The sequence below is a fragment of the Oncorhynchus clarkii genome, chromosome 16, assembly GCF_045791955.1.
Source record: "Oncorhynchus clarkii lewisi isolate Uvic-CL-2024 chromosome 16, UVic_Ocla_1.0, whole genome shotgun sequence".
NCBI classification, from domain to species: Eukaryota; Metazoa; Chordata; class Actinopteri; order Salmoniformes; family Salmonidae; genus Oncorhynchus; species Oncorhynchus clarkii.
The window spans coordinates 71,643,965-71,665,837 of record NC_092162.1 but is presented as its reverse complement, the minus strand read 5'-3'; the positions used below and the strand labels follow the sequence as shown (position 1 = coordinate 71,665,837).

General features: G+C 44.7%; 1 protein-coding gene across 2 annotated transcripts; it reads left to right on the top strand.

The window, feature by feature from the left end:
- The first annotated feature begins 15,072 nt into the window (after positions 1-15,072).
- Positions 15,073-17,590, top strand: LOC139369002 (transcription factor Sox-18-like). 2 transcript variants are annotated; one of them, XM_071108561.1, is made up of 3 exons: positions 15,089-15,124; positions 15,225-15,592; positions 16,262-17,590. In XM_071108561.1, the coding sequence occupies exons 2-3, from the start codon at positions 15,499-15,501 to the stop codon at positions 17,416-17,418; spliced, it is 1,251 nt and encodes a 416-aa protein (XP_070964662.1). In that variant the 5' UTR covers positions 15,089-15,124; positions 15,225-15,498; the 3' UTR covers positions 17,419-17,590. The 2 variants fall into 2 exon arrangements, with proteins under 2 accessions (XP_070964660.1, XP_070964662.1); XM_071108559.1 differs by having other exon boundaries at positions 15,073-15,592.
- The last annotated feature ends 4,283 nt before the right edge of the window (positions 17,591-21,873 follow it).

Below are 21,873 nucleotides of genomic sequence, written 5' to 3'. Positions count from 1 at the left end.
ACGGTGGTGTAGAGGGAAGGTCGGAGTACCGGGATGGTCACGGTGGTGTAGCGGGAAGAACGGAGTACCGGGATGGTCACGGTGGTGTAGCGGGAAGAACGGAGTACCGGGATGGTCACGGTGGTGTAGAGGGAAGGTCGAAGTACCGGGATAGTCACGGTGGTGTAGCGGGAAGAACGGAGTACCGGGATGGTCACGGTGGTGTAGCGGGAAGAACGGAGTACCGGGATGGTCACGGTGGTGTAGCGGGGAGAACGGAGTACCGGGATGGTCACGGTGGTGTAGCGGGAAGAACGGAGTACCGGGATGGTCACGGTGGTGTAGAGGGAAGAACGGAGTAACGGGATGGTCATGGTGGTGTAGCGGGGAGAACGGAGTACCGGGATGGTCACGGTGGTGTAGCGGGAAGAACGGAGTACCGGGATGGTCATGGTGGTGTAGAGGGAAGAACGGAGTACATGGCAACATTAACATCTTACATTCTGAGAACATGACAACATTAACATCCTACTACTACCACCACCACCATCATTACCACTACTACCACCACCACCACCATCATTACCACTACTACTACCACCACCACCATCATTACCACTACTACCAACACCACCATCATTACCACTACTACCACCATCACCATCATTACCACTAATACCACCACCACCACCATCATTACCACTACTACCACCACCACCACCATCATTACCACTAATACCACCACCACCACCATCATTACCACTACTACTACCACCACCACCATCATTACCACTACTACTACCACCACCACCATCATTACCACTACTACCACCACCACCATCATTACCACTACTACCACCACCACCATCATTACCACTAATACCACCACCACCACCATCATTACCACTACTACCACCACCACCATCATTACCACTACTACTACCACCACCACCATCATTACCACTACTACCACCACCACCATCATTACCACTACTACCACCACCACCATCATTACCACTAATACCACCACCACCACCATCATTACCACTACTACCACCACCACCATCATTACCACTACTACTACCACCACCACCATCATTACCACTACTACCACCACCACCATCATTACCACTACTACCACCACCACCACCATCATTACCACTACTACTACCACCACCACGACCACCATTACCACTACTACCATCACCACCATCATCATTACCACTGCTACCACCACCATCATCATTACCACTACTATCACCACCATCATCATTACATCAGTACTACCACCACCACCACCATCATTACCACTACTACCACCACCACCATCATTACCACTAATACCACCACCACCACCATCATTACCACTACTACCACCACCACCACCATCATTACCACTGCTACTACCACCACCATCATCATTACCACTACTACCACCACCATCATCATTACCACTACTACCACCACCATCATCATTACATCAGTACTACTACCACCACCATCATCATTACCACTACTAGCACCACCACCATCATTACCACTACTACCACCACCATCATCATTACCACTACCACCACCATCATCATTACCACTACTACCACCATCATCATTACCACTATTACCACCACCATCATCATTACCACTACTACCACCACCATCATCATTACCACTATTACCACCACCATCATCATTACCACTACTACCACCACCATCATCATTACCACTACTACCACCACCATCATCATTACCACTACTACCACCACCATCATCATTACCACTATTACCACCATCATCATTACCACTACTACCACCACCATCACCATCATTACCACTACTACCACCACCATCATCATTACCACTACTACCACCACCACCATCATCATTACCACTACTACCAACACCAACGTCATCATTACATCAGTACTACCACCACCAACATCATCATTACCACTACTATCACCACCATCACTAAACTGTTATCATTACCATTACCACCCATACCACGACTACTACCGCCACCATTAAACTGTTATCATCACCACCACTATTTGGAATGATAAACAACAATAATAATAGTAATAACAATAATAGTAATAATAAGTAAGTTACTGTTTACTATGCAGATGTTATTATTCAGTGTCCCTCAGGCTATGGCAGGAAAATACATACTTGGCTGCAAGAGGAGCCATTGCTCCTTCGCCCATGAGTATTCTTAGTTTTTCCTCTGGGTTTAATAAGTTAAAATGTAAATATTATATTGTCATAAATATTGTCATTTCTGTGAATAATGAATCTCTTTGTGAGGAATATTTATCACAGTTGTAACGACGTTCGTCTGTAGAAGGAGAAGCGGACCAAAAAAGCAGCGTGGTGGTTACTCATGTTTCTTTAATGGAAAATGAACGATACATGAAATAACTTAAATCTACAAAACAACAAACGGAACGTGAAAACCTATACAGCCTATCCTGTGACAACAAACACAGAGACAGGAACAATCACCCACAAACACACAGTGAAACCCAGGCTACCTAAGTATGATTCTCAATCAGAGACAACCAATGACACCTGCCTCTGATTGAGAACCATACTAGGCCCAACACGTAGAAAAGCCCCAAAACATAGAAAAACAAACGTAGACTGCCCACCCAACTCACGCCCTGACCATACTAAATAAATACAAAACAACGGAAATCAAGGTCAGAACGTGACAACATTAAAGGAGAAAGTGCATCTCTGTCTCTACCTCCCCTGTTGTGCAGTGACAACATTCACACTTCTCTTTGGGTAGCCATGTCTTTTTATGTCTGCCGGTTTCTATTGCCAATCGGTGGTCACTCAGCCTGTACTTGGTAAGGATCTGTCTCTGCTTCGTATCTCTGACAGAGTAGAGATAATCAGCCAGTTCATATTCTCTGTTTCGGGTCCGATAGCAATTTGGGATTTTGTTCCGTTTTTCCAGTGTTGTAAATATGATTCCTTTGATTGGTTCATGATTTTGTTCTTTCTTTTGAAGCAGTGCTGGTTTCAACTTGGTTGGTGAGGTCCAACACCAGCTGACTGAGAGGGCTCGTTTCTGGGCTCAGCTCTTGGGTTTAAAGTGCTTTAAATTGCAGACTTGAATTTAGATGTAGCCTAAATTTAATGATCGTTTCTGTGTTTTCATTACTACTGGAAAGCGGCCCAATTCTGCCCTACATGCATTAGTTGTATTTCTCTGGACTTGTAGAATTGTCCGACAGAATTCTGCATGTAAGGCTTCAATTGGATGTTTGTCCCACATTTTAAAGTCCAGTTTATTAAGTGGCCCCCAAACCTGCCTTCACTGCCATATTAAAGTTTCCCGATGCAGATACGGTCAGACCAAGGTAGGTGTCATTTATAGTGTGTTCAATTATGGTTAATTATTATGTTCAGAGTGAATTTATATTTGTGTTTCTAACATCTGTTTTTTTTTTTTGGGGGGGGGGGGGGGGGGGGGAATCATGATTTTTGTTTTTTGGAAATGTATTGCCAGGGAACAATTATGGCAATATTGCTCTAGAATATTAATGTTCTGTTGAAGACCTTCTTTGGTTGGTGATAGAAGTACCAAGTCATCAGCATATAGCAGGTATTTCACCTCTGTGTTAAATAGTGTGAGTCCTGGGGCTGCAGTCATCAGCATATAGCAGGTATTTCACCTCTGTGTTAAATAGTGTGAGTCCTGGGGCTGCAGTCATCAGCATATAGCAGGTATTTCACCTCTGTGTTAAATAGTGTGAGTCTTGGGGCTGCGTCAATAAAACAAGCAAAGATTTTGCCCTCTTTTTTTTGGTGGACGTGTTTATTAATTAGTGTGTGTAAGGTCATAACAACAAACAGCAGGAGAGATTAATCAGAGAAATGCTGAAGGTATTCCACCTCTGTGTTAAATAGTGTGAGTCCTGGGGCTGCAGTCATCAGCATATAGCAGGTATTTCACCTCTGTGTTAAATAGTGTGAGTCTTGGGGCTGCAGTCATCAGCATATAGCAGGTATTTCACCTCTGTGTTAAATAGTGTGAGATTCAAGGATGTTCCATTTTTCTTTAATTTCTAATTGGTTCTGTTGTAAGTCTTTATGTGGAATGTTTTTGTATAGACTATCGAAATAAATTTTCCAAATTCCTTCATCTTGTATCTCTTTCTTTCACTCACTCACTCACTCACTCACTCACTCACTCACTCACTCACACACACACACACACACACACACACACACACACACACACACACACACACACACACACACACACACACACACACACACACACACACACACACACACACACATACAATACAATACAATACAATACAATTACAACCCAGTGTGTGCAGTGCTGATAGCATTGAGTGAGAGGTTAACGTGGGGACTCACCGCATCAGATGAATGTTCCCATGGTTACTCTGGTTGTATGCCACTCCTCATGTCGCATCAAACAATCTATCTCGTTTTGTACCAGGGAATTTCTCTGTCTCATTTTGATGGCTAAAGATAATGGTGGGTCAGGAAATGAATACGAGGCGGAGATAAGCAGCAATGTTTACAGCAAGTTGGAGTATTTTTTGGGGGGGAGAAAATGAAAATATAAGTAGTAGAAAATCAACAGACTAAATATGCTCCTAACTCCTTTGTTGAGCTCTGGGAATACGTGGTACAATGCACGGAGCTAGAACACTTCAGTACTCTGCTCACGTCTTCAGATGTATTGTGAAAGTCCCTGTGTGTGTGTGTGTGTGTGTGTGTGTGTGTGTGTGTGTGTGTGTGTGTGTGTGTGTGTGTGTGTGTGTGTGTGTGTGTGTGTGTGTGTGTGTGTGTGTGTGTGTGTGTGTGTGTGTGTGTTGGGGTGTCTGTAGTATGTGTGTGTGGGTAAGTGTGCATATATGTAGTCAATGCAAATAGTCTGAGTAGCCATTTGATTAACTGTTCAGCAGTCTGATGGCTTGGAGGTAGAAGCTGTTCAGCAGTCTGATGGCTCGGGGGGTAGAAGCTGTTCAGCAGTCTGATGGCTTGGGGGTAGAAGCTGTTCAGCAGTCTGATGGCTTGGGGGTAGAAGCTGTTCAGCAGTCTGATGGCTTGGGGGTAGAAGCTGTTCAGCAGTCTGATGGCTTGGGGGTAGAAGCTGTTCAGCAGTCTGATGGTTTGGGGTAGAAGCTGTTCAGCAGTCTGATGGCTTGGGGGTAGAAGCTGTTCAGCAGTCTGATGGATTGGGGGTAGAAGCTGTTCAGCAGTCTGATGGATTGGGTTAGAAGCTGTTCAGCAGTCTTATGGCTCGGGGGTAGAAGCTGTTCAGCAGTCTCATGGCTCGGGGTTAGAAGCTGTTCAGGGGCCTTTTGGACCTAGACTCCCGCTTGCCATGCGGTAGCAAAGAGATTTTTGGGGGCTTTCTTCTGGCACCGCCTACTATATAGGTCCTAGATGGCAGTAAGCTTGACCCCGGTGATGTACTGGGCCGTATGCATTACCCTCTGTAGCGCCTTACGGTCGGTCGGATGCTGAACAGTTGCAATACCAGGCGGTGATGCAACCGGTCAGGATGCTCTCGATGGTCCAGCTGTAGAACCTTTTGAAGATCTGCCATATCTTTTCAGCGTCTTGAGGGGGAAGAGGCGTTGTCGTGGACATCGAGGAACTTGAAGCTCTCATCCCGCCCCACTACAACCCCATCGATGTGGATGGGGGCATTCTCCGTCGTCTTTGTCTTGCTTACGTTGAGGGAGAGGTTGTTGTCCTGACACCACACTGCCAGGTCTCTGACCTCCTCCTTATAGGCTGCCTGATCGTCGTCGGTGATCAGGCCTACCATTGTCGTGTCGTCGATAAACTTAATGATGAGAAACACAGAGACACAGAGACAATGTCAGCTCCCTTATTATTCTTAGCCTGTAGACTTCACTGTTAATCATTCTGGCAGTGTTGTAGAGAGAGAGAGAGAGAGAGAGAGGGACAGAGAGAGAGGGAGGGACACAGAGAGAGGGAGGGACACAAAGAGAGAGAGGGACACAAAGAGAGAGAGAGAGGGACAGAGAGAGAGGGACAGAGAGAGAGAGACAGAGAGAGAGAGAGAGAGAGAGAGAGCGAGAACGGGACACAAAGAGAGAGAGGGACACAAAAGAGAGAGAGAGAGAGAGAGAGAGAGAGAGAGGGGGACAGAGAGAGAGAGGGACAGAGAGAGAGAGAGAGAGAGAGAGAGAGGGACACAAAGAGAGAAAGAGAGAGAGAGAGAGAGGGACAGAGAGAGAGAGGTACAGAGAGAGGGACAGAGAGAGAGAGGGACAGAGAGAGGGACAGAGAGAGAGAGAGAGGGACAGAGAAAGAGAGGCGAGAGGTAAGGGACCATAGGAGAGAGGGGTGAGAGAGTTGTTTTTGCAAAAAAAAATACAGAATTAGAGTTGGATAAATATAGATTAACCTGCATTTTTTTTGCAAGGACTTATGATACTAACCTCAACATTAAAACCTTAAATCCAAATCACAATTCCATACCAAAAACCTTGATTTTGGACAAAATGACCTGAATGAACTATGTTGTGTCTTTGGCTATGCCGGATTAAGTGATATGACATGCTATTCTATAAAATCCTTTCTCTGTAATACATATTACCTGATTGAGTTAATCATGTAAATGTAATTAACTACAATGTCGGGGCACCACGAAATAATATTTATAGCGCTGTTATCTTCCGAATAAACTCTTAAAGACCTAGTAATATTTTACATCAATAGCAGTCAATATTAATCGTCACCCTATTTCAGTCTCATCTGAAAGTTGTAAATTCTTGGTTATCTTCACAAACCCTGGCTAACAAGTTGAATCAGCAATACAAAATTGGGTTTAATTATTTATTTACTAAACACCTAACTAATCACACAGAATTACATATACACATAATTAATCATACCTTGATTTGACAGCTGGTTACCCAAAGAAAAAGGGGCTGGGTTTGAGTGAAAGAGCGGGAAGACTGAGGAACAAGGGAGAAGCGATGTCTCTATCGTAAATACAATATCTTATTCTAAATTAGCGCCCATTTGGAAAAGGAAAATGCAATAAATATTTACTCTGAGCTGCGCTTCGGTAGGTTGGTGGTAGATGGAAGGCCGTGTTGCCCCACAGAGTCCTTTATCCTTTGAAGAATGTCTCTGCTGGTAAATTGGAAACATTGAAGTAACGTCGTTGTGTGGTAGACGGGATACTCTGTCTGTTCTTTCCTAGCCCACGTTTGCAGCTGCTGTTGCTAACTCAATGGCTAGAAGGTATCCCTTCTGTAGTGAATAAGAGTTCAAAGTTCATACCATTTGCAACCAAAGCTCACACTGTAGTTGGCTTCTTTCTGAAGTTATTATCTGAACCATTCTGACATCGGACCGTCGTCCTCACGTCCTCGGAACAGGAGGTTACATATTCGTCAAGGCTTTATATAGTGGAGCGAGGAGGGTGTGTCTGAAAAGTTTTATAACCCATGTCTCTTCATAGGAGCGGGCCACTGATTGAGCAGAGCCCTAACCTTATGAAAACCCAAATCTCTCATTTGGAAGCTAAAATTACATTTAATCTTTTCACCAATAATTTTATATTCAAACATTTAAATTGAACAACAATTCCATGTGAATCCGATAACTACAATGTGCAGACTTTCCACTGTAGAGTTTATGTCATCTTATCATTGATGAGAATGTCTCAGATGACAACCGAACTGACATCATCAACAAGTCTCTGCTAGGTAAAGTCCCGCCCTATCTCAGCTCGCTGGTCACCATAGCAGCACCCACTCGTAGCACACGCTCCAGCAGGTATATCTCACTGGTCACACCCAAAGCCAATTCCTCCTTTGGTCGCCTTTCCTTCCAGTTCTCTGTTGCCACTGACTGGAACGAATTGCAAAAATCACTGAAGCTGGAGATTCCCATCTCCCTCACTAGCTTTAAGCACCAGCTATCAGAGCAGCTCACAGATCACTGCACCTGTTCATAGCCCATCTGCAAACAGCCCATCTACCTACCTCATCCCCATACTGTATTTATTTATTTTGCTCCTTTGCACCCCAGTGTCTCTACTTGCACATTCATCTTTTGCACATCTACCATTCCAGTGTTCAATTTCCATATTGTAATTACTTCGGCACCATGGTCTATTTATTGCCTTAACTCCCTGTATATAGTATTATTGATTGTATGTTTGTTTATTCCATGTGTAACTCTGTGTTGTTGTTTGTGTTGAACTGCTTTGCTTTATCTTGGCCAGGTCACACTTCTAAATGAGAACTTGTTCTCATCTGGCCTACCTGGTTAAATAAAGGTGTTCTCAACTAGCCTACCTGGTTAAATAAAGGTGTTCTCATCTGGCCTACCTGGTTAAATAAAGGTGAAATATATAAATAAATAATATTAATTAAGTACCACCGCATCTGTTCAATTGTTCGGATTACCAGAATATAGTTCATTTCCCACCACCTTCTGATGTTCCCAGAATCTCTATGTTAACCAAAGGGTTTTGCAAATGCAACAGCAGTAGGGTAGAGAGAGGAAAAGGGGGGGAAGAGGTATTTATGACTGTCATAAACCTACCCCCCAGGCCAACGTCATGACAACTATTACTACCAAGGACTATCAATTAAAACTTCTAACAAACTGAAACCTGCAGAAGAAACACAGCGGAACCTGTAAATCCCATCCAACACAGCACCGAGTGAGTAATGTTCTGAACCTACTTCTGGAGCCAAAAGGTAAAAAACCATCCCATCCAACACAGCACCGAGTGAGTAATGTTCAGTCTGAACCTACTTCTGGAGCCAAAAGGTAAAAAACAATGATCTGTAGGTAAAGATGTTGTAAAAAGCCAAGTATATAAGGCTACTAAGCTACCAAGCTGCTAGGACAGAACAGACCTGTCAGCACCTTCAATTAACACTGAAGTGTGTTAAAACGCTTGAACTCTCTCTCATTACAGTACAGAACCCCGTGGATATTATAAATAACACTGCACGGAATAAGTACAAAAAAAAGCTCCTCGAGGACCAGTGACACTATTTGCTGACTGCTACAAAGAGGGACCATCCCCTGGCACAGTGCTATATTAACCAGACCATCCCCTGGCACAGTGCTATATTAACCAGACCATCCCCTGGCACAGTGCTATATTAACCAGACCATCACCTGGTACAGTGCTATATTAACCAGACCATCCCCTGGCACAGAACTATATTAACCAGACCATCCCCTGGTACAGTGCTATATTAACCAGACCATCCCCTGGCACAATGCTATATTAACCAGACCATCCCCTGGCACAGTGCTATATTAACCAGACCATCACCTGGTACAGAGCTATGTTAACCAGACCATCCCCTGGCACAGAACTATATTAACCAGACCATCCCCTGGCACAGTGCTATATTAACCAGACCATCACCTGGTACAGTGCTATATTAACCAGACCATCCCCTGGCACAGAACTATATTAACCAGACCATCCCCTGGCACAGTGCTATATTAACCAGACCATCCCCTGACACAGTGTTATATTAACCAGACCATCCCCTGGCACAGTGCTATATTAACCAGACCATCCCCTGGCACAGTGCTATATTAACCAGACCATCCCCTGGTACAGTGCTATATTAACCAGACCATCCCCTGGCACAGTGCTATATTAACCAGACCATCCCCTGGCACAGTGCTATATTAACCAGACCATCCCCTGGCACAGTGCTATATTAACCAGTCCATCCCCTGGCACAGTGCTATATTAACCAGTCCATCCCCTGGCATGGCACAGTGCTACATTAACCAGACCATCCCCTGGCATGGCACAGTGCTATATTAACCAGACCATCCCCTGGCATGGCACAGTGCTATATTAACCAGTCCATCCCCTGGCATGGCACAGTGCTACATTAACCAGACCATCCCCTGGCATGGCACAGTGCTATATTAACCAGACCATCCCCTGGCACAGTGCTATATTAACCAGACCATCCCCTGGCATGGCACAGAGCTATATTAACCAGACCATCCCCTGGCATGGCACAGAGCTATATTAACCAGACCATCCCTTGGCACAGTGCTATATTAACCAGACCATTCCCTGGCACAGAGCTATTTTAACCAGACCATCCCCTGGCACAGAGCTATATTAACCAGTCCATCCCCTGGCACAATGCTATATTAACCAGACCATCCCCTGGCAGGGCACAGTGCTATATTAACCAGACCATCCCCTGTCTCAGAGCTATATTAACCAGACCATCCCCTGGCACAATGCTATATTAACCAGACCATCCCCTGGCACAGTGCTATATTAACTAGACCATCCCCTGGCACAATGCTATATTAACCAGACCATCCCATGGCACAGTGCTATATTAACCAGACCATCCCCTGACACAGTGCTATATTAACCAGTCCATCCCCTGGCACAATGCTATATTAACCAGACCATCCCCTGGCATGGCACAGTGCTATATTAACCAGACCATCCCCTGTCACAGAGCTATATTAACCAGACCATCCCCTGGCACAGTGCTTTATTAACTAGACCATCCCCTGGCACAATGCTATATTAACCAGACCATCCCATGGCACAGTGCTATATTAACCAGACCATCCCCTGGCACAGTGCTATATTAACCAGACCATCCCATGGCACAGTGCTATATTAACCAGACCATCCCCTGGTACAGTGCTATATTAACCAGACCATCCCCTGGCACAGTGCTATATTAACCAGACCATCCCCTGGCACAGTGCTATATTAACCAGACCATCCCCTGGCATGGCACAGTGCTATATTAACCAGACCATCCCCTGGCATGTCACAGTGCTACATTAACCAGACCATCCCCTGGCATGGCACAGAGCTATATTAACCAGACCATCCCATGGCACAGTGCTATATTAACCAGACCATCCCCTGGCATGGCACAGAGCTATATTAACCAGACCATCCCCTGGCATGGCACAGAGCTATATTAACCAGACCATCCCTTGGCACAGTGCTATATTAACCAGACCATCCCCTGGCACAGTGCTATATTAACCAGACCATCCCCTGGCACAGTGCTATATTAACCAGACCATCCCCTGGCACAGAGCTATATTAACCAGACCATCCCCTGGCATGACACAGTGCTTTATTAACACAGACCACCACTGACAACAGTCCACCCAGCCCTCACCACGGACAACAGTCCACTCAGCCCTCACCACTGACAACAGTCCACTCAGCCCTCACCACTGACAACAGTCCACTCAGCCCTCACCACTGACAACAGTCCACTCAGCCCTCACCACTGACAACAGTCCACTCAGCCCTCACCACTGACAACAGTCCACTCAGCCCTCACCACTGACAACAGTCCACTCAGCCCTCACCACTGACAACAGTCCACTCAGCCCTCACCACTGACAACAGTCCACTCAGCCCTCACCACTGACAACAGTCCAATACAGGTTAAATCAGGAAGGGCCCAAAAACTGACAGAATAAACATATCTGGTTCTTTGTTATCTGACTGACTGGGTCTGAGGTGTTGTCAGGTTAACTAGTGTTGTCAGGTTAACTAGTGTTGTCAGGTTAACTAGTGTTGTCAGGTTGTCAGGTTAACTAGTGTTGTCAGGTTAACTAGTGCTGTCAGGTTAACTAGTGTTGTCAGGTTAACTAGTGTTGTCAGGTTAACTAGTGTTGTCAGGTTGTCAGGTTAACTAGTGCTGTCAGGTTAACTAGTGTTGTCAGGTTAACTAGTGTTGTCAGGTTAACTAGTGTTGTCAGGTTGTCAGGTTAACTAGTGTTGTCAGGTTAACTAGTGCTGTCAGGTTAACTAGTGTTGTCAGGTTAACTAGTGTTGTCAGGTTAACTAGTGTTGTCAGGTTGTCAGGTTAACTAGTGCTGTCAGGTTAACTAGTGTTGTCAGGTTAACTAGTGTTGTCAGGTTACCTGTTATTGTCCAGGTTAACTGTTATTGTCCAGGTTATAACTGTCTTGTAGTCCAGGTAATTATTTGTTATGGTTAGTTAGCTCTAGTTGGCTGTACCTGCGCCAAAACTCAGATATTTTTCATCCTATAGCTTGTTCTCCATCTGCTTTTTAAATAGTGAGCCAACATGTTTTCAGGACTTGTTTCCATGACTGATCAAAACTCATTTTGACATGCTCTCTATACGTACACTATATATCTACATAGTATGACATTTTAAAATGTCTTTATTCTTTTGGAACTTTTGTAAGTGTAATATTAACAGATAAATGTTTATTATCTATTTCACTTGCTTTGGCAATGTAAACATATATTTCCCATGACAAAATTGCCCAAGGCATTTATACATTGTTTTTGCCTAAAGTGACATTCCCAAATCTAACTGCCTGTAGCTCAGGGCCCAAATCTAACTGCCTGTAGCTCAGGGCCCAAATCTAACTGCCTGTAGCTCAGGGCCCAAATCTAACTGCCTGTAGCTCAGGGCCCAAATCTAACTGCCTGTAGCTCAGGACCCAAATCTAACTGTCTGTAGCTCAGGACCCAAATCTAACTGCCTGTAGCTCAGGACCCAAATCTAACTGCCTGTAGCTCAGGACCCAAATCTAACTGCCTGTAGCTCAGGACCCAAATCTAACTGCCTGTAGCTCAGGACCCAAATCTAACTGCCTGTAGCTCAGGACCCAAATCTAACTGCCTGTAGCTCAGGACCCAAATCTAACTGCCTGTAGCTCAGGACCCAAATCTAACTGCCTGTAGCTCAGGACCCAAATCTAACTGCCTGTAGCTCAGGACCCAAATCGAACTGCCTGTAGCTCAGGACCCAAATCTAACTGCCTGTATCTCAGGACCCAAATCTAACTGCCTGTAGCTCAGGGCCCAAATCTAACTGCCTGTAGCTCAGGACCCAAATCTAACTGCCTGTAGCTCAGGACCCAAATCTAACTGCCTGTAGCTCAGGGCCCAAATCTAACTGCCTGTAGCTCAGGACCCAAATCTAACTGCCTGTAGCTCAGGACCCAAATCTAACTGTCTGTAGCTCAGGACCCAAATCGAACTGCCTGTAGCTCAGGACCCAAATCTAACTGCCTGTAGTTCAGGACCCAAATCTAACTGCCTGTAGTTCAGGACCCAAATCTAACTGCCTGAAGCTCAGGACCCAAATCTAACTGCCTGTAGATCAGGACCCAAATCTAACTGCCTGTAGCTCAGGGCCCAAATCTAACTGCCTGTAGCTCAGGACCCAAATCTAACTGCCTGTAGCTCAGGACCCAAATCTAACTGCCTGTAGCTCAGGACCCAAATCTAACTGCCTGTAGCTCAAGCACTGAAACAATGATATGCATATTCTTGATACCATTTGAAAGGAAACACTTTGAAGTTTATGTAAATGTGAAAGGAATGTAGTAGAATATAACACATTAGATCTGGTAAAAGATAATACAATGAAAAAAACAGCCTTTCTTTAGTATTTTTTTGTACCATCATGTTTGAAATGCAAGAGAAAGGCTATAATGTGTATTATTCCAGCCCAGGCGCAATTTAGATTTTGGCCACTAGATGGAAGCAGTGTATGTGCAAAGTTTTAGACTGATCCAATGAACCATTGCATTTATGTTTAAAATGTTGTATCAAGACTGCCCAAATGTGCCTAATTGGTTTATTAATAACTTTTCAAGTTAATAACTGTGAACTCTCCTCAAACAATAGCATGGTATTATTTCACTGTAATAGCCACTGTATATTGAACAGTGCAGTTAGATTAACAAGAATTTAAGCTTTCTGCCCATATCAGATATGTCTATGTCCAGGGAATTTGTCTTGTTACTTACAACATCATGCTAATCGCATTAGTGCACATTAGCTCAACCATCCCCGGGTGGGACATCCTTAAGAGGTCCCTTAAGAGGTCTCTTAAGAGATCCTTAAGAGGATACATTGAGAGAGAAGGAGAAAGTTGCACTGCTAAGCAGCATGGCTTTGAGTGTGGTCTCCTTTCACCACAGCTCTAGCTGTAAGGGGGCTGGATAGAGACCAGACACACAGAGTGGCTGGTCAAGGTTGTGTGTCTTTCTCTATGTGTGTGAGCAGAAACAATGGGCCTCTCAGATTACATGTCTCTGTGTGGGAGGGGGGGGGGATGGTGGAGGAAAGGGGGCGTCAGGGAGAGGGATAGAAAGTGGGAGGAGGGAGGAAAGGGGGAGGAAAGGAGGTGGGAGGGAAGGGGGAGGCAGGGGGGTAGAAAGGGGATGCAGGGAGGAAAGGGGGAGGAGGGAGGAAAGGGGGAGGAAAGGAGGTGGGAGGGAAGGGGGAGGCAGGGGGGTAGAAAGGGGGAGGCAGGGAGGGGGGAGGAAAGGGGGAGGAAAGGAGGTGGGAGGGAAAGGGGAGGCAGGGGGTAGAAAGGGGGATGCAGGGAGGAAAGGGGGAGGAGGGAGGAAAGGGGGAGGAAAGGAGGTGGGAGGGAAAGGGGAGGCAGGGGGGTAGAAAGGGGGATGCAGGGAGGGGGGAGGAAAGGGGGAGGAAAGGAGGTGGGAGGGAAGGGGGAGGCAGGGGGGTAGAAAGGGGGAGGCAGGGAGGGGGGAGGAGGGAGGAAAGGGGGAGGAAAGGAGGTGGGAGGGAAGGGGGAGACAGGGGGGTAGAAAGGGGGAGGCAGGGAGGGGGGAGGAAAGGAGGGGGGAAAATGGGGGGGTAGGCAGGGAGGTGGAGGCAGGGAGGGAGACAAAGGAGTAGGAAGGGGGAGGCAGGGAGGGAGACTCTCCCACAGCCGACCCCTCCTGCTCACCTCGCTAGTTTCCCTGGCGTCTGATTGGTCTATACCGGGTATATATTTACACAACGGGTTTATCAAGCCTCACCACAACTTTCAAACTCTGAAGCTCTGGAATAACAGAGGAGAAACAGCCTGGACACACCAACAACGAGTTCTGGAAAACAGAGAGAGAGAAAAGAGAAGAGAAGAGAGGAGAGAGAGAGAGAGAGAAGAGAAGAGAAGAGAAGAGAAGAGAGAGAGAGAGAGAGAGAGAGAGAGAGAGAGAGACAGAGAGAGAGACAGAGAGAGAGAGCGAGAGTGAGAGACAGAGACAGAGAGAGAGACAGAGAGAGTCATGGGACCTTTGAGATTATAAACTCCTTGTTTTTGCTGCTGTTTAAAAGGTTACCGAACAACAACATCAATTGGACTACTAAACTACTAACTAGGATTTTGTCTAGCTGGTATGGATATATCTGAGTCTAGTTTCTGTTGTGAGGCCAGTTCTTTGCCAGGCCAGGATGGAACCGGTCAGCGTCCATGGGTGTCTTCCCCCAGCCCGGGTCCTGATCGTGGGCTAAGACCCTTCGACAAGACCCCCCTCTCTGAAGGATCTGGAGACTGTGGCCCTACTGGGTCCCGTAAAGAGGCCGGTACAGGAGCCCCAGGGAGTGGACCATGGACAGGGGCAGGTAGTCCTGACTCGACCCACCCAGGAGCACCTTCCTTGGGTAGCGGAGAAGGGAAGCCAGGGGGTGAGTCGAGGATCCGTCGGCCCATGAACGCCTTCATGGTGTGGGCTAAAGACGAGAGGAAACGACTGGCTGTTCAGAACCCAGACCTCCACAATGCTGTCCTCAGCAAGATGCTGGGTAAGATTTGACACACTCTTTTACAGTGATTTATGGAACTCTTTTAGAAAACGTTTTCCTGTGGTGTCTTCAGGGTGTATTGTGTCATTTATTCAGCTTTAGAAAGAAGGCTTTGTTATGTGACTCAAAGGATAAAGGTTTAGCCATGTCACGAACCACAATCAATCAGTTAAATCAACTCCACTTGTTGGTATGCCTTTAATCACTGTCTGTAAAATATCGTCTTCAAGTCATATGCCAAAATGTGATTTATCAGCTTTTAAACCACATGTTGGATTGTTTCAATGTTTAATGTGTTCAGTAATGCTTAGTGCGTAATGTAAAGCTGCCTGTTTTTTTTCTCCAGACAGTAAGGAAGTAGACAGTTAGACTTTTATTCTGAAAACACATCACTTAGTAGCTACATCATACGGAATGTGTTTAGAGCTGCACAGATTCCATTTGGATGTAAATTGATTACAGCAAAATGTTTGATGATGATGATGATGCTACGGGCCGCTAATGATGCTACGGGCCGTTAATGATGCTACGGGCTGCTAATGATGCTACGGGCCGCTAATGATGCTACTGCTGCTAATGATGCTACTGCTGCTAATGATGCTACTGCTGCTAATGATGCTACTGCTGCTAATGATGCTAATGTTAATAACAATGTATTATTATCTTTAGGTCAGTCGTGGAAGGCCCTGACTACTCTGGACAAGCGTCCCTTCGTTGAGGAGGCCGAGAGACTCCGCCTCCAGCACCTGACGGACCACCCCAACTACAAGTACCGCCCCCGTCGCAAGAAACAGGCCAAAAAGCTCAAACGGGTGGAACCGGGGCTACTGCTCCACAGCCTAGCCCAGGGAGAGACAGGGGAGGTCTATGGACACCCACAGGATAGTTATGTACATCCAGGCCACCATCACCCCCATCACCACCTCTTGCCTCCTCTCGTCCACTTTAGGGACCTTCACTCAGGGGACCTGGAGAGCTATGGCCTGCCCACACCGGAGATGTCCCCCCTGGATGTGATGGAGGAGACAGGAGGGGACGGAGGGGTGTTCTTTCCCCCTCACATGCAGGAGGACACGGGCCCGCATGGCGCTTGGAGTAACTACCATCATTATAACAAACACCATCACCACAACCCTCACAACCCTCACAGTAATCACCCCCGTTCTTTTAGTCAGATTCAGGGTCATAGTCAGGGGTATAGTGGTCATGATCATCATCTTAGCCAGAGGGGCTCCTTGCTCTGTCGTCGTCCCCAGGAGAAGTGCCTCAGCCTGCCTCCAGAGCCTACGAACTCTCCCAGTCTGTACTCTAAGCCCCAGGGCTCCTCTATAAGCCTGTCTGAGCAAGTCAAACCTCATCGTTCTATCAGTAGTTCCTCTGTGTCCTCTGGTTACTATAGTTACCTGTATAGTAGCTCTGGATCAGACACCAACCAGTCATCCCACTTCACCTCTCACCTGGGGCAGCTCTCTCCCCCACCTGAGTCCTTATCCCTGGCCCCTACATCCAACCCCTTAGCCCCCCAGTCCCTGGACTCTATACGGGACCAGCCAGGCCATGGTTCCTTAGGTCCGACGTCAACAGAGTTCTGGACAGAAGTGGATCGACATGAGTTTGACCAGTACCTCAGTGCCAGCCGGACTCGAACGGAGGAGCATGGGGGTACTCTCGTCCCTGTTTCTAATTCTTTGGAACGGTACGGGGGTGGAGCTATAGCCTTGAGGAGGAGCCCTGTCGCCTGTGAGGAGAGCCAGAACAGTCCTCTAATTTCACTTCTGTCTGATGCTAGTAGTGTCGTCTACTACAGTACCTCTATCACTGGCTAGACTTCTGGTCTTAGACTGACGTAGTGTTCAGATGTTCGCTGTAGTCTGGAATAGTCCAGTACAGCCTACCAGACCTGTGGCTCAATGGTATGTTAAAAAAACATACTTTTAATTCTTGAGTGACCCTTGATGTAGTTTGCACTACGAAATAGTAACAGATGTGCAAAACACTAAACTTTAAAGTATTTGACAAAGGTCTACAGTTGAGGACTTGATGACTTTCAGCATAAGATTGTTTTATAGTCTGCAACAGACTACTGCAGACCACTAAAGAATATTGAGCTCTTCTACTTACTGCCCAGACAGGCAGAACATTTATAATGACAAAACTGCTCATTTTTATTATAGCCATTTTTATACACTTCCTGTTTCCTGTTGTTTGTTTTATTTGTGTTGAATTATTTGCACTGGGTCAAAACGTGTGCATAGGAAGACCACTATGGTATAACACTTTGGGTAACACATTATCTTGACAATACTATCTTGAGATGCTCTACAGACCATTTACAAGCTTTCAGAAACATGTCAACTAACTGTCTACTAACCCTAACCCTTATCCTAACCCTAACCCTAACCCTAACCCTAACCCTAACCCTAACCCTTATCCTAACCCTAACCCTAACCCTTATCCTAACCCTAACCCTTATCCTAACCCTAACCCTAACCTTTATCCTAAGCCTAACCTTAACCCTTATCCTAACCCTAACCCTTATCCTAACCCTAACCCTTATCCTAACCCGAACCTTAACCCTTATCCTAAGCCTAACCTTAACCCTTATCCTAACCCTAACCCTTATCCTAGCCCTAACCCTAACCCTTATCCTAAGCCTAACCTTAACCCTTATCCTAACCCTAACCCTTATCCTAACCCTAACCCTTATCCTAACCCTAACCCTAACCCTTATCCTAAGCCTAACCTTAACCCTTATCCTAACCCTAACCCTTATCCTAGCCCTAACCCTAACCCTTATCCTAAGCCTAACCTTAACCCTTATCCTAACCCTAACCCTTATCCTAACCCTAACCCTTATCCTAACCCGAACCCTAACCCTTATCCTAACCCTAACCTTAACCCTAACCCTTATCCTAACCTTAACCCTAACCCTTATCCTAACCCTAACCTAACCTTAACCCTAACCCTTTTCCTAACCTTAACCCTAACCCTTATCCTTAACCCTAACCCTTATCCTAACCCTAACCCTTATCCTAACCCTTATCCTAACCCTAACCCTTATCCTAACCCTAACCCTTATCCTAACCCTAACCCTTATCCTTAACCCTAACCCTTATCCTAACCTTAACCCTAACCCTTATCCTAACCCTAACCCTTATCCTTAACCCTAACCCTTATCCTAACCTTAACCCTAACCCTTATCCTAACCCTAACCCTTATCCTTAACCCTTATCCTAACCCTAACCCTTATCCTTAACCCTTATCCTAACCCTAACCCTTATCCTAACCCTTATCCTAACCCTAACCCTTATCCTAACCCTTATCCTAACCCTTATCCTAACCCTTATCCTAACCCTAACCCTTATCCTAACCCTTATCCTAACCTTTATCCTAACCCTAACCCTTATCCTAACCCTTATCCTAACCCTTATCCTAACCCTTATCCTAACCCTTATCCTAACCCTTATCCTAACCCTTACCCTAACCCTTATCCTAACCCTTATCCTAACCCTTATCCTAACCCTTATCCTAACCCTTATCCTAACCCTTATCCTAACCCTTACCCTAACCCTTATCCTAACCCTTATCCTAACCCTTATCCTAACCCTTATCCTAACCCTAACCTTAACCCTTACCTTTATTCTAAACCTAACTGAAACCTTAGCAAGCAGTTGCTCAGCAACAGATAGTTTGTTGATAGTATGACCGTCTATAGACCATCTATAGAACATCTGTAGACCATCTATAGATCGTCTGTATCTATAAACCATCTGTATCTGTAGACCATCTATAGAGGATCTGTATCTATAGACCATCTGTATACCATCTACAGACCATCTATAGACCATCTATAGACCATCTGTAGACCATCTGTAGACCATCTATAGAGGATCTGTATCTATAGACCATCTGTATACCATCTACAGACCATCTATAGACCATCTACAGACCATCTATAGACCATCTGTAGACCATCTGTAGACCATCTATAGAGGATCTGTATCTATAGACCATCTGTATCTATAGACTATCTGTATCTATAGACTATCTGTAGACCATCTGTATCTGTAGACCTTCTATAGACCATCTGTATCTGTAGACCATCTATAGACCATCTATAGACCATCTGTATCTATAGACTATCTGTATCTGTAGACTATCTGTAGACCATCTGTATCTATAGACCATCTTATACCATCTGTATCTATAGACCATCTGTATCTATAGACTATCTGTATACCATCTGTATCTATAGACTATCTGTATACAATCTGTATCTATAGACCATCTCTATCTATAGACTATCTGTATCTATAGACTATCTGTAGACCATCTGTATCTATAGAACATCTGTAGACCATCTGTATCTATAGACCAGCTGTAGACCATCTATATACCATCTATAGACCATCTGTAGACCATCTACAGACTATCTGTATCTGTAGACCATCTGTAGACCGTCTGTATCTATAGACCAGCTGTAGACCATCTATAGACCATCTGTATCTGTAGACCATCTGTAGACCATCTATAGACCATCTGTAGGCCATCTGTAGACCATCTGTATCTATAGACCATCTGTAGACCATCTATAGACCATCTGTATCTGTAGACCATCTGTAGACCGTCTGTCCAGATAAAGTGTGACCAACCTTCGTAATGAAATAATTTTTAAATGGGACGATATAGTTTGCAGATGAAGATCTCAAGGCCATGTGACTGTATCAGGTCTGCAGTAGTAGTTAGGAGTTTATTTTGAACAAAGTTGTACTTTTTCTATTTACATCAAACAGTTGATTAATCAAATTAATCATATTTTAATTTCAGTCACCACGCATGAAAGGGCAATCTGGGATTAGGGAATCAATTTAAGGACTTTTAAATGAATTACATATTGCCTTTGCACCAAAAAAAAGGGTGGGTGGCAGCTTTGTTGTTGTTTGTTTCCCAGATTGCCCCTTTATAGACCATGTTGAGCAGGTCATAAATAATGTCCTTTTGGTAATAATTATAATACAATAATTATCTTTGAACAAAAAGCAAAGTTTGGAATAAAACAAACTACACCATCTCTCTGCAATGAAATACCAAAAGGCAAAATAAAATGCATTATTTCATACAGTATGTCATTGTAATTATAACATTACTATGACTCGGGATCATTTAAAAAACAAACATTTTATACTTCAGTTGTTGTTGTTTTTATTGAAAAGGGCATTTTTAAATGAATATGTTGCTTTTAAAATATTTTACATAATAAAATGAAGTTATTTCTAGAATGAATGGTTTGATACTTCCTTTCACTTAGTTTAAGATTTGATATTGGCTGCTTTGTTTGTTATAGAAATTATTCTCTAAACTTTGTTGGAAAACTCTGTTTTCTCTTCAACAATTTTGAATCTTATTTTTTATTTATTTATTTTTTTTAAATTTCTGCTTCTTCAGTCTCAGTTCCTGGTTGTGAGGTTTGACGTTGTTTACACAATGTGTTATTGTCAATACTATGTAAATCTATGGCCTTTTTCCATCGAATGAAAGAGAAAGACAATCTCTCCCGTGTGTAAACTTAAAGTCGACTGACTGTCTGAATCCATCCTGCTGGAGTTCTGATCACCACTAAATTAGTTTGGCTTACAAACCCATTATTCGCTTAAACCGCTGACTGAAAGAAAACATTTTTTTTTTTTTAGCAAGAAAGAAACAACAGAATGCAAAAAGTTAAGTCCCAAATGACACTCTATTTCCTATTTAGTGCACTACTTTTGACCAGAGTTATAGGCCCAGGGGGAAAAAGGATGGCATTTGGGAGGCAGACAGTTTCTCGCCCCTTGCCTCGCGGCTCTCAACGCAAGGAGAGAAGAAAAGTGGATCTGAGAGAAATTGCTTTTTTTAAATTTTTTATTATTGTTTCCAGAACACACAATTAACATTTGGATTAGAGAAAAAAGAGATCCACTATGAGGATCTAACTGTTGACATGTGTCTCCTTTTAAAATATTTCTAATGTTGGCACGTATGCCAGCATGTGCATCGCAACATACTGGGAAAGTGTGCGTGTGTGTGTGTGTGTGTGTGTGTGTTGTCCTCATAGGGTGTATGGTAACAGTAGTTTATTGTGGTAGGTCGCTGTGAAATGGCGGATAGGTCCAGCAGCAGGACACAGTCCACAGCATGAAGTTTAATCAATTACATGTAAAAAAAAGTAGCTGGAATGTGAACGACCAGGAAACTCCTGCGGAAGAACAGGAAGTTAGTGTGTGTGTCTGTGTGTGTGTGTATGC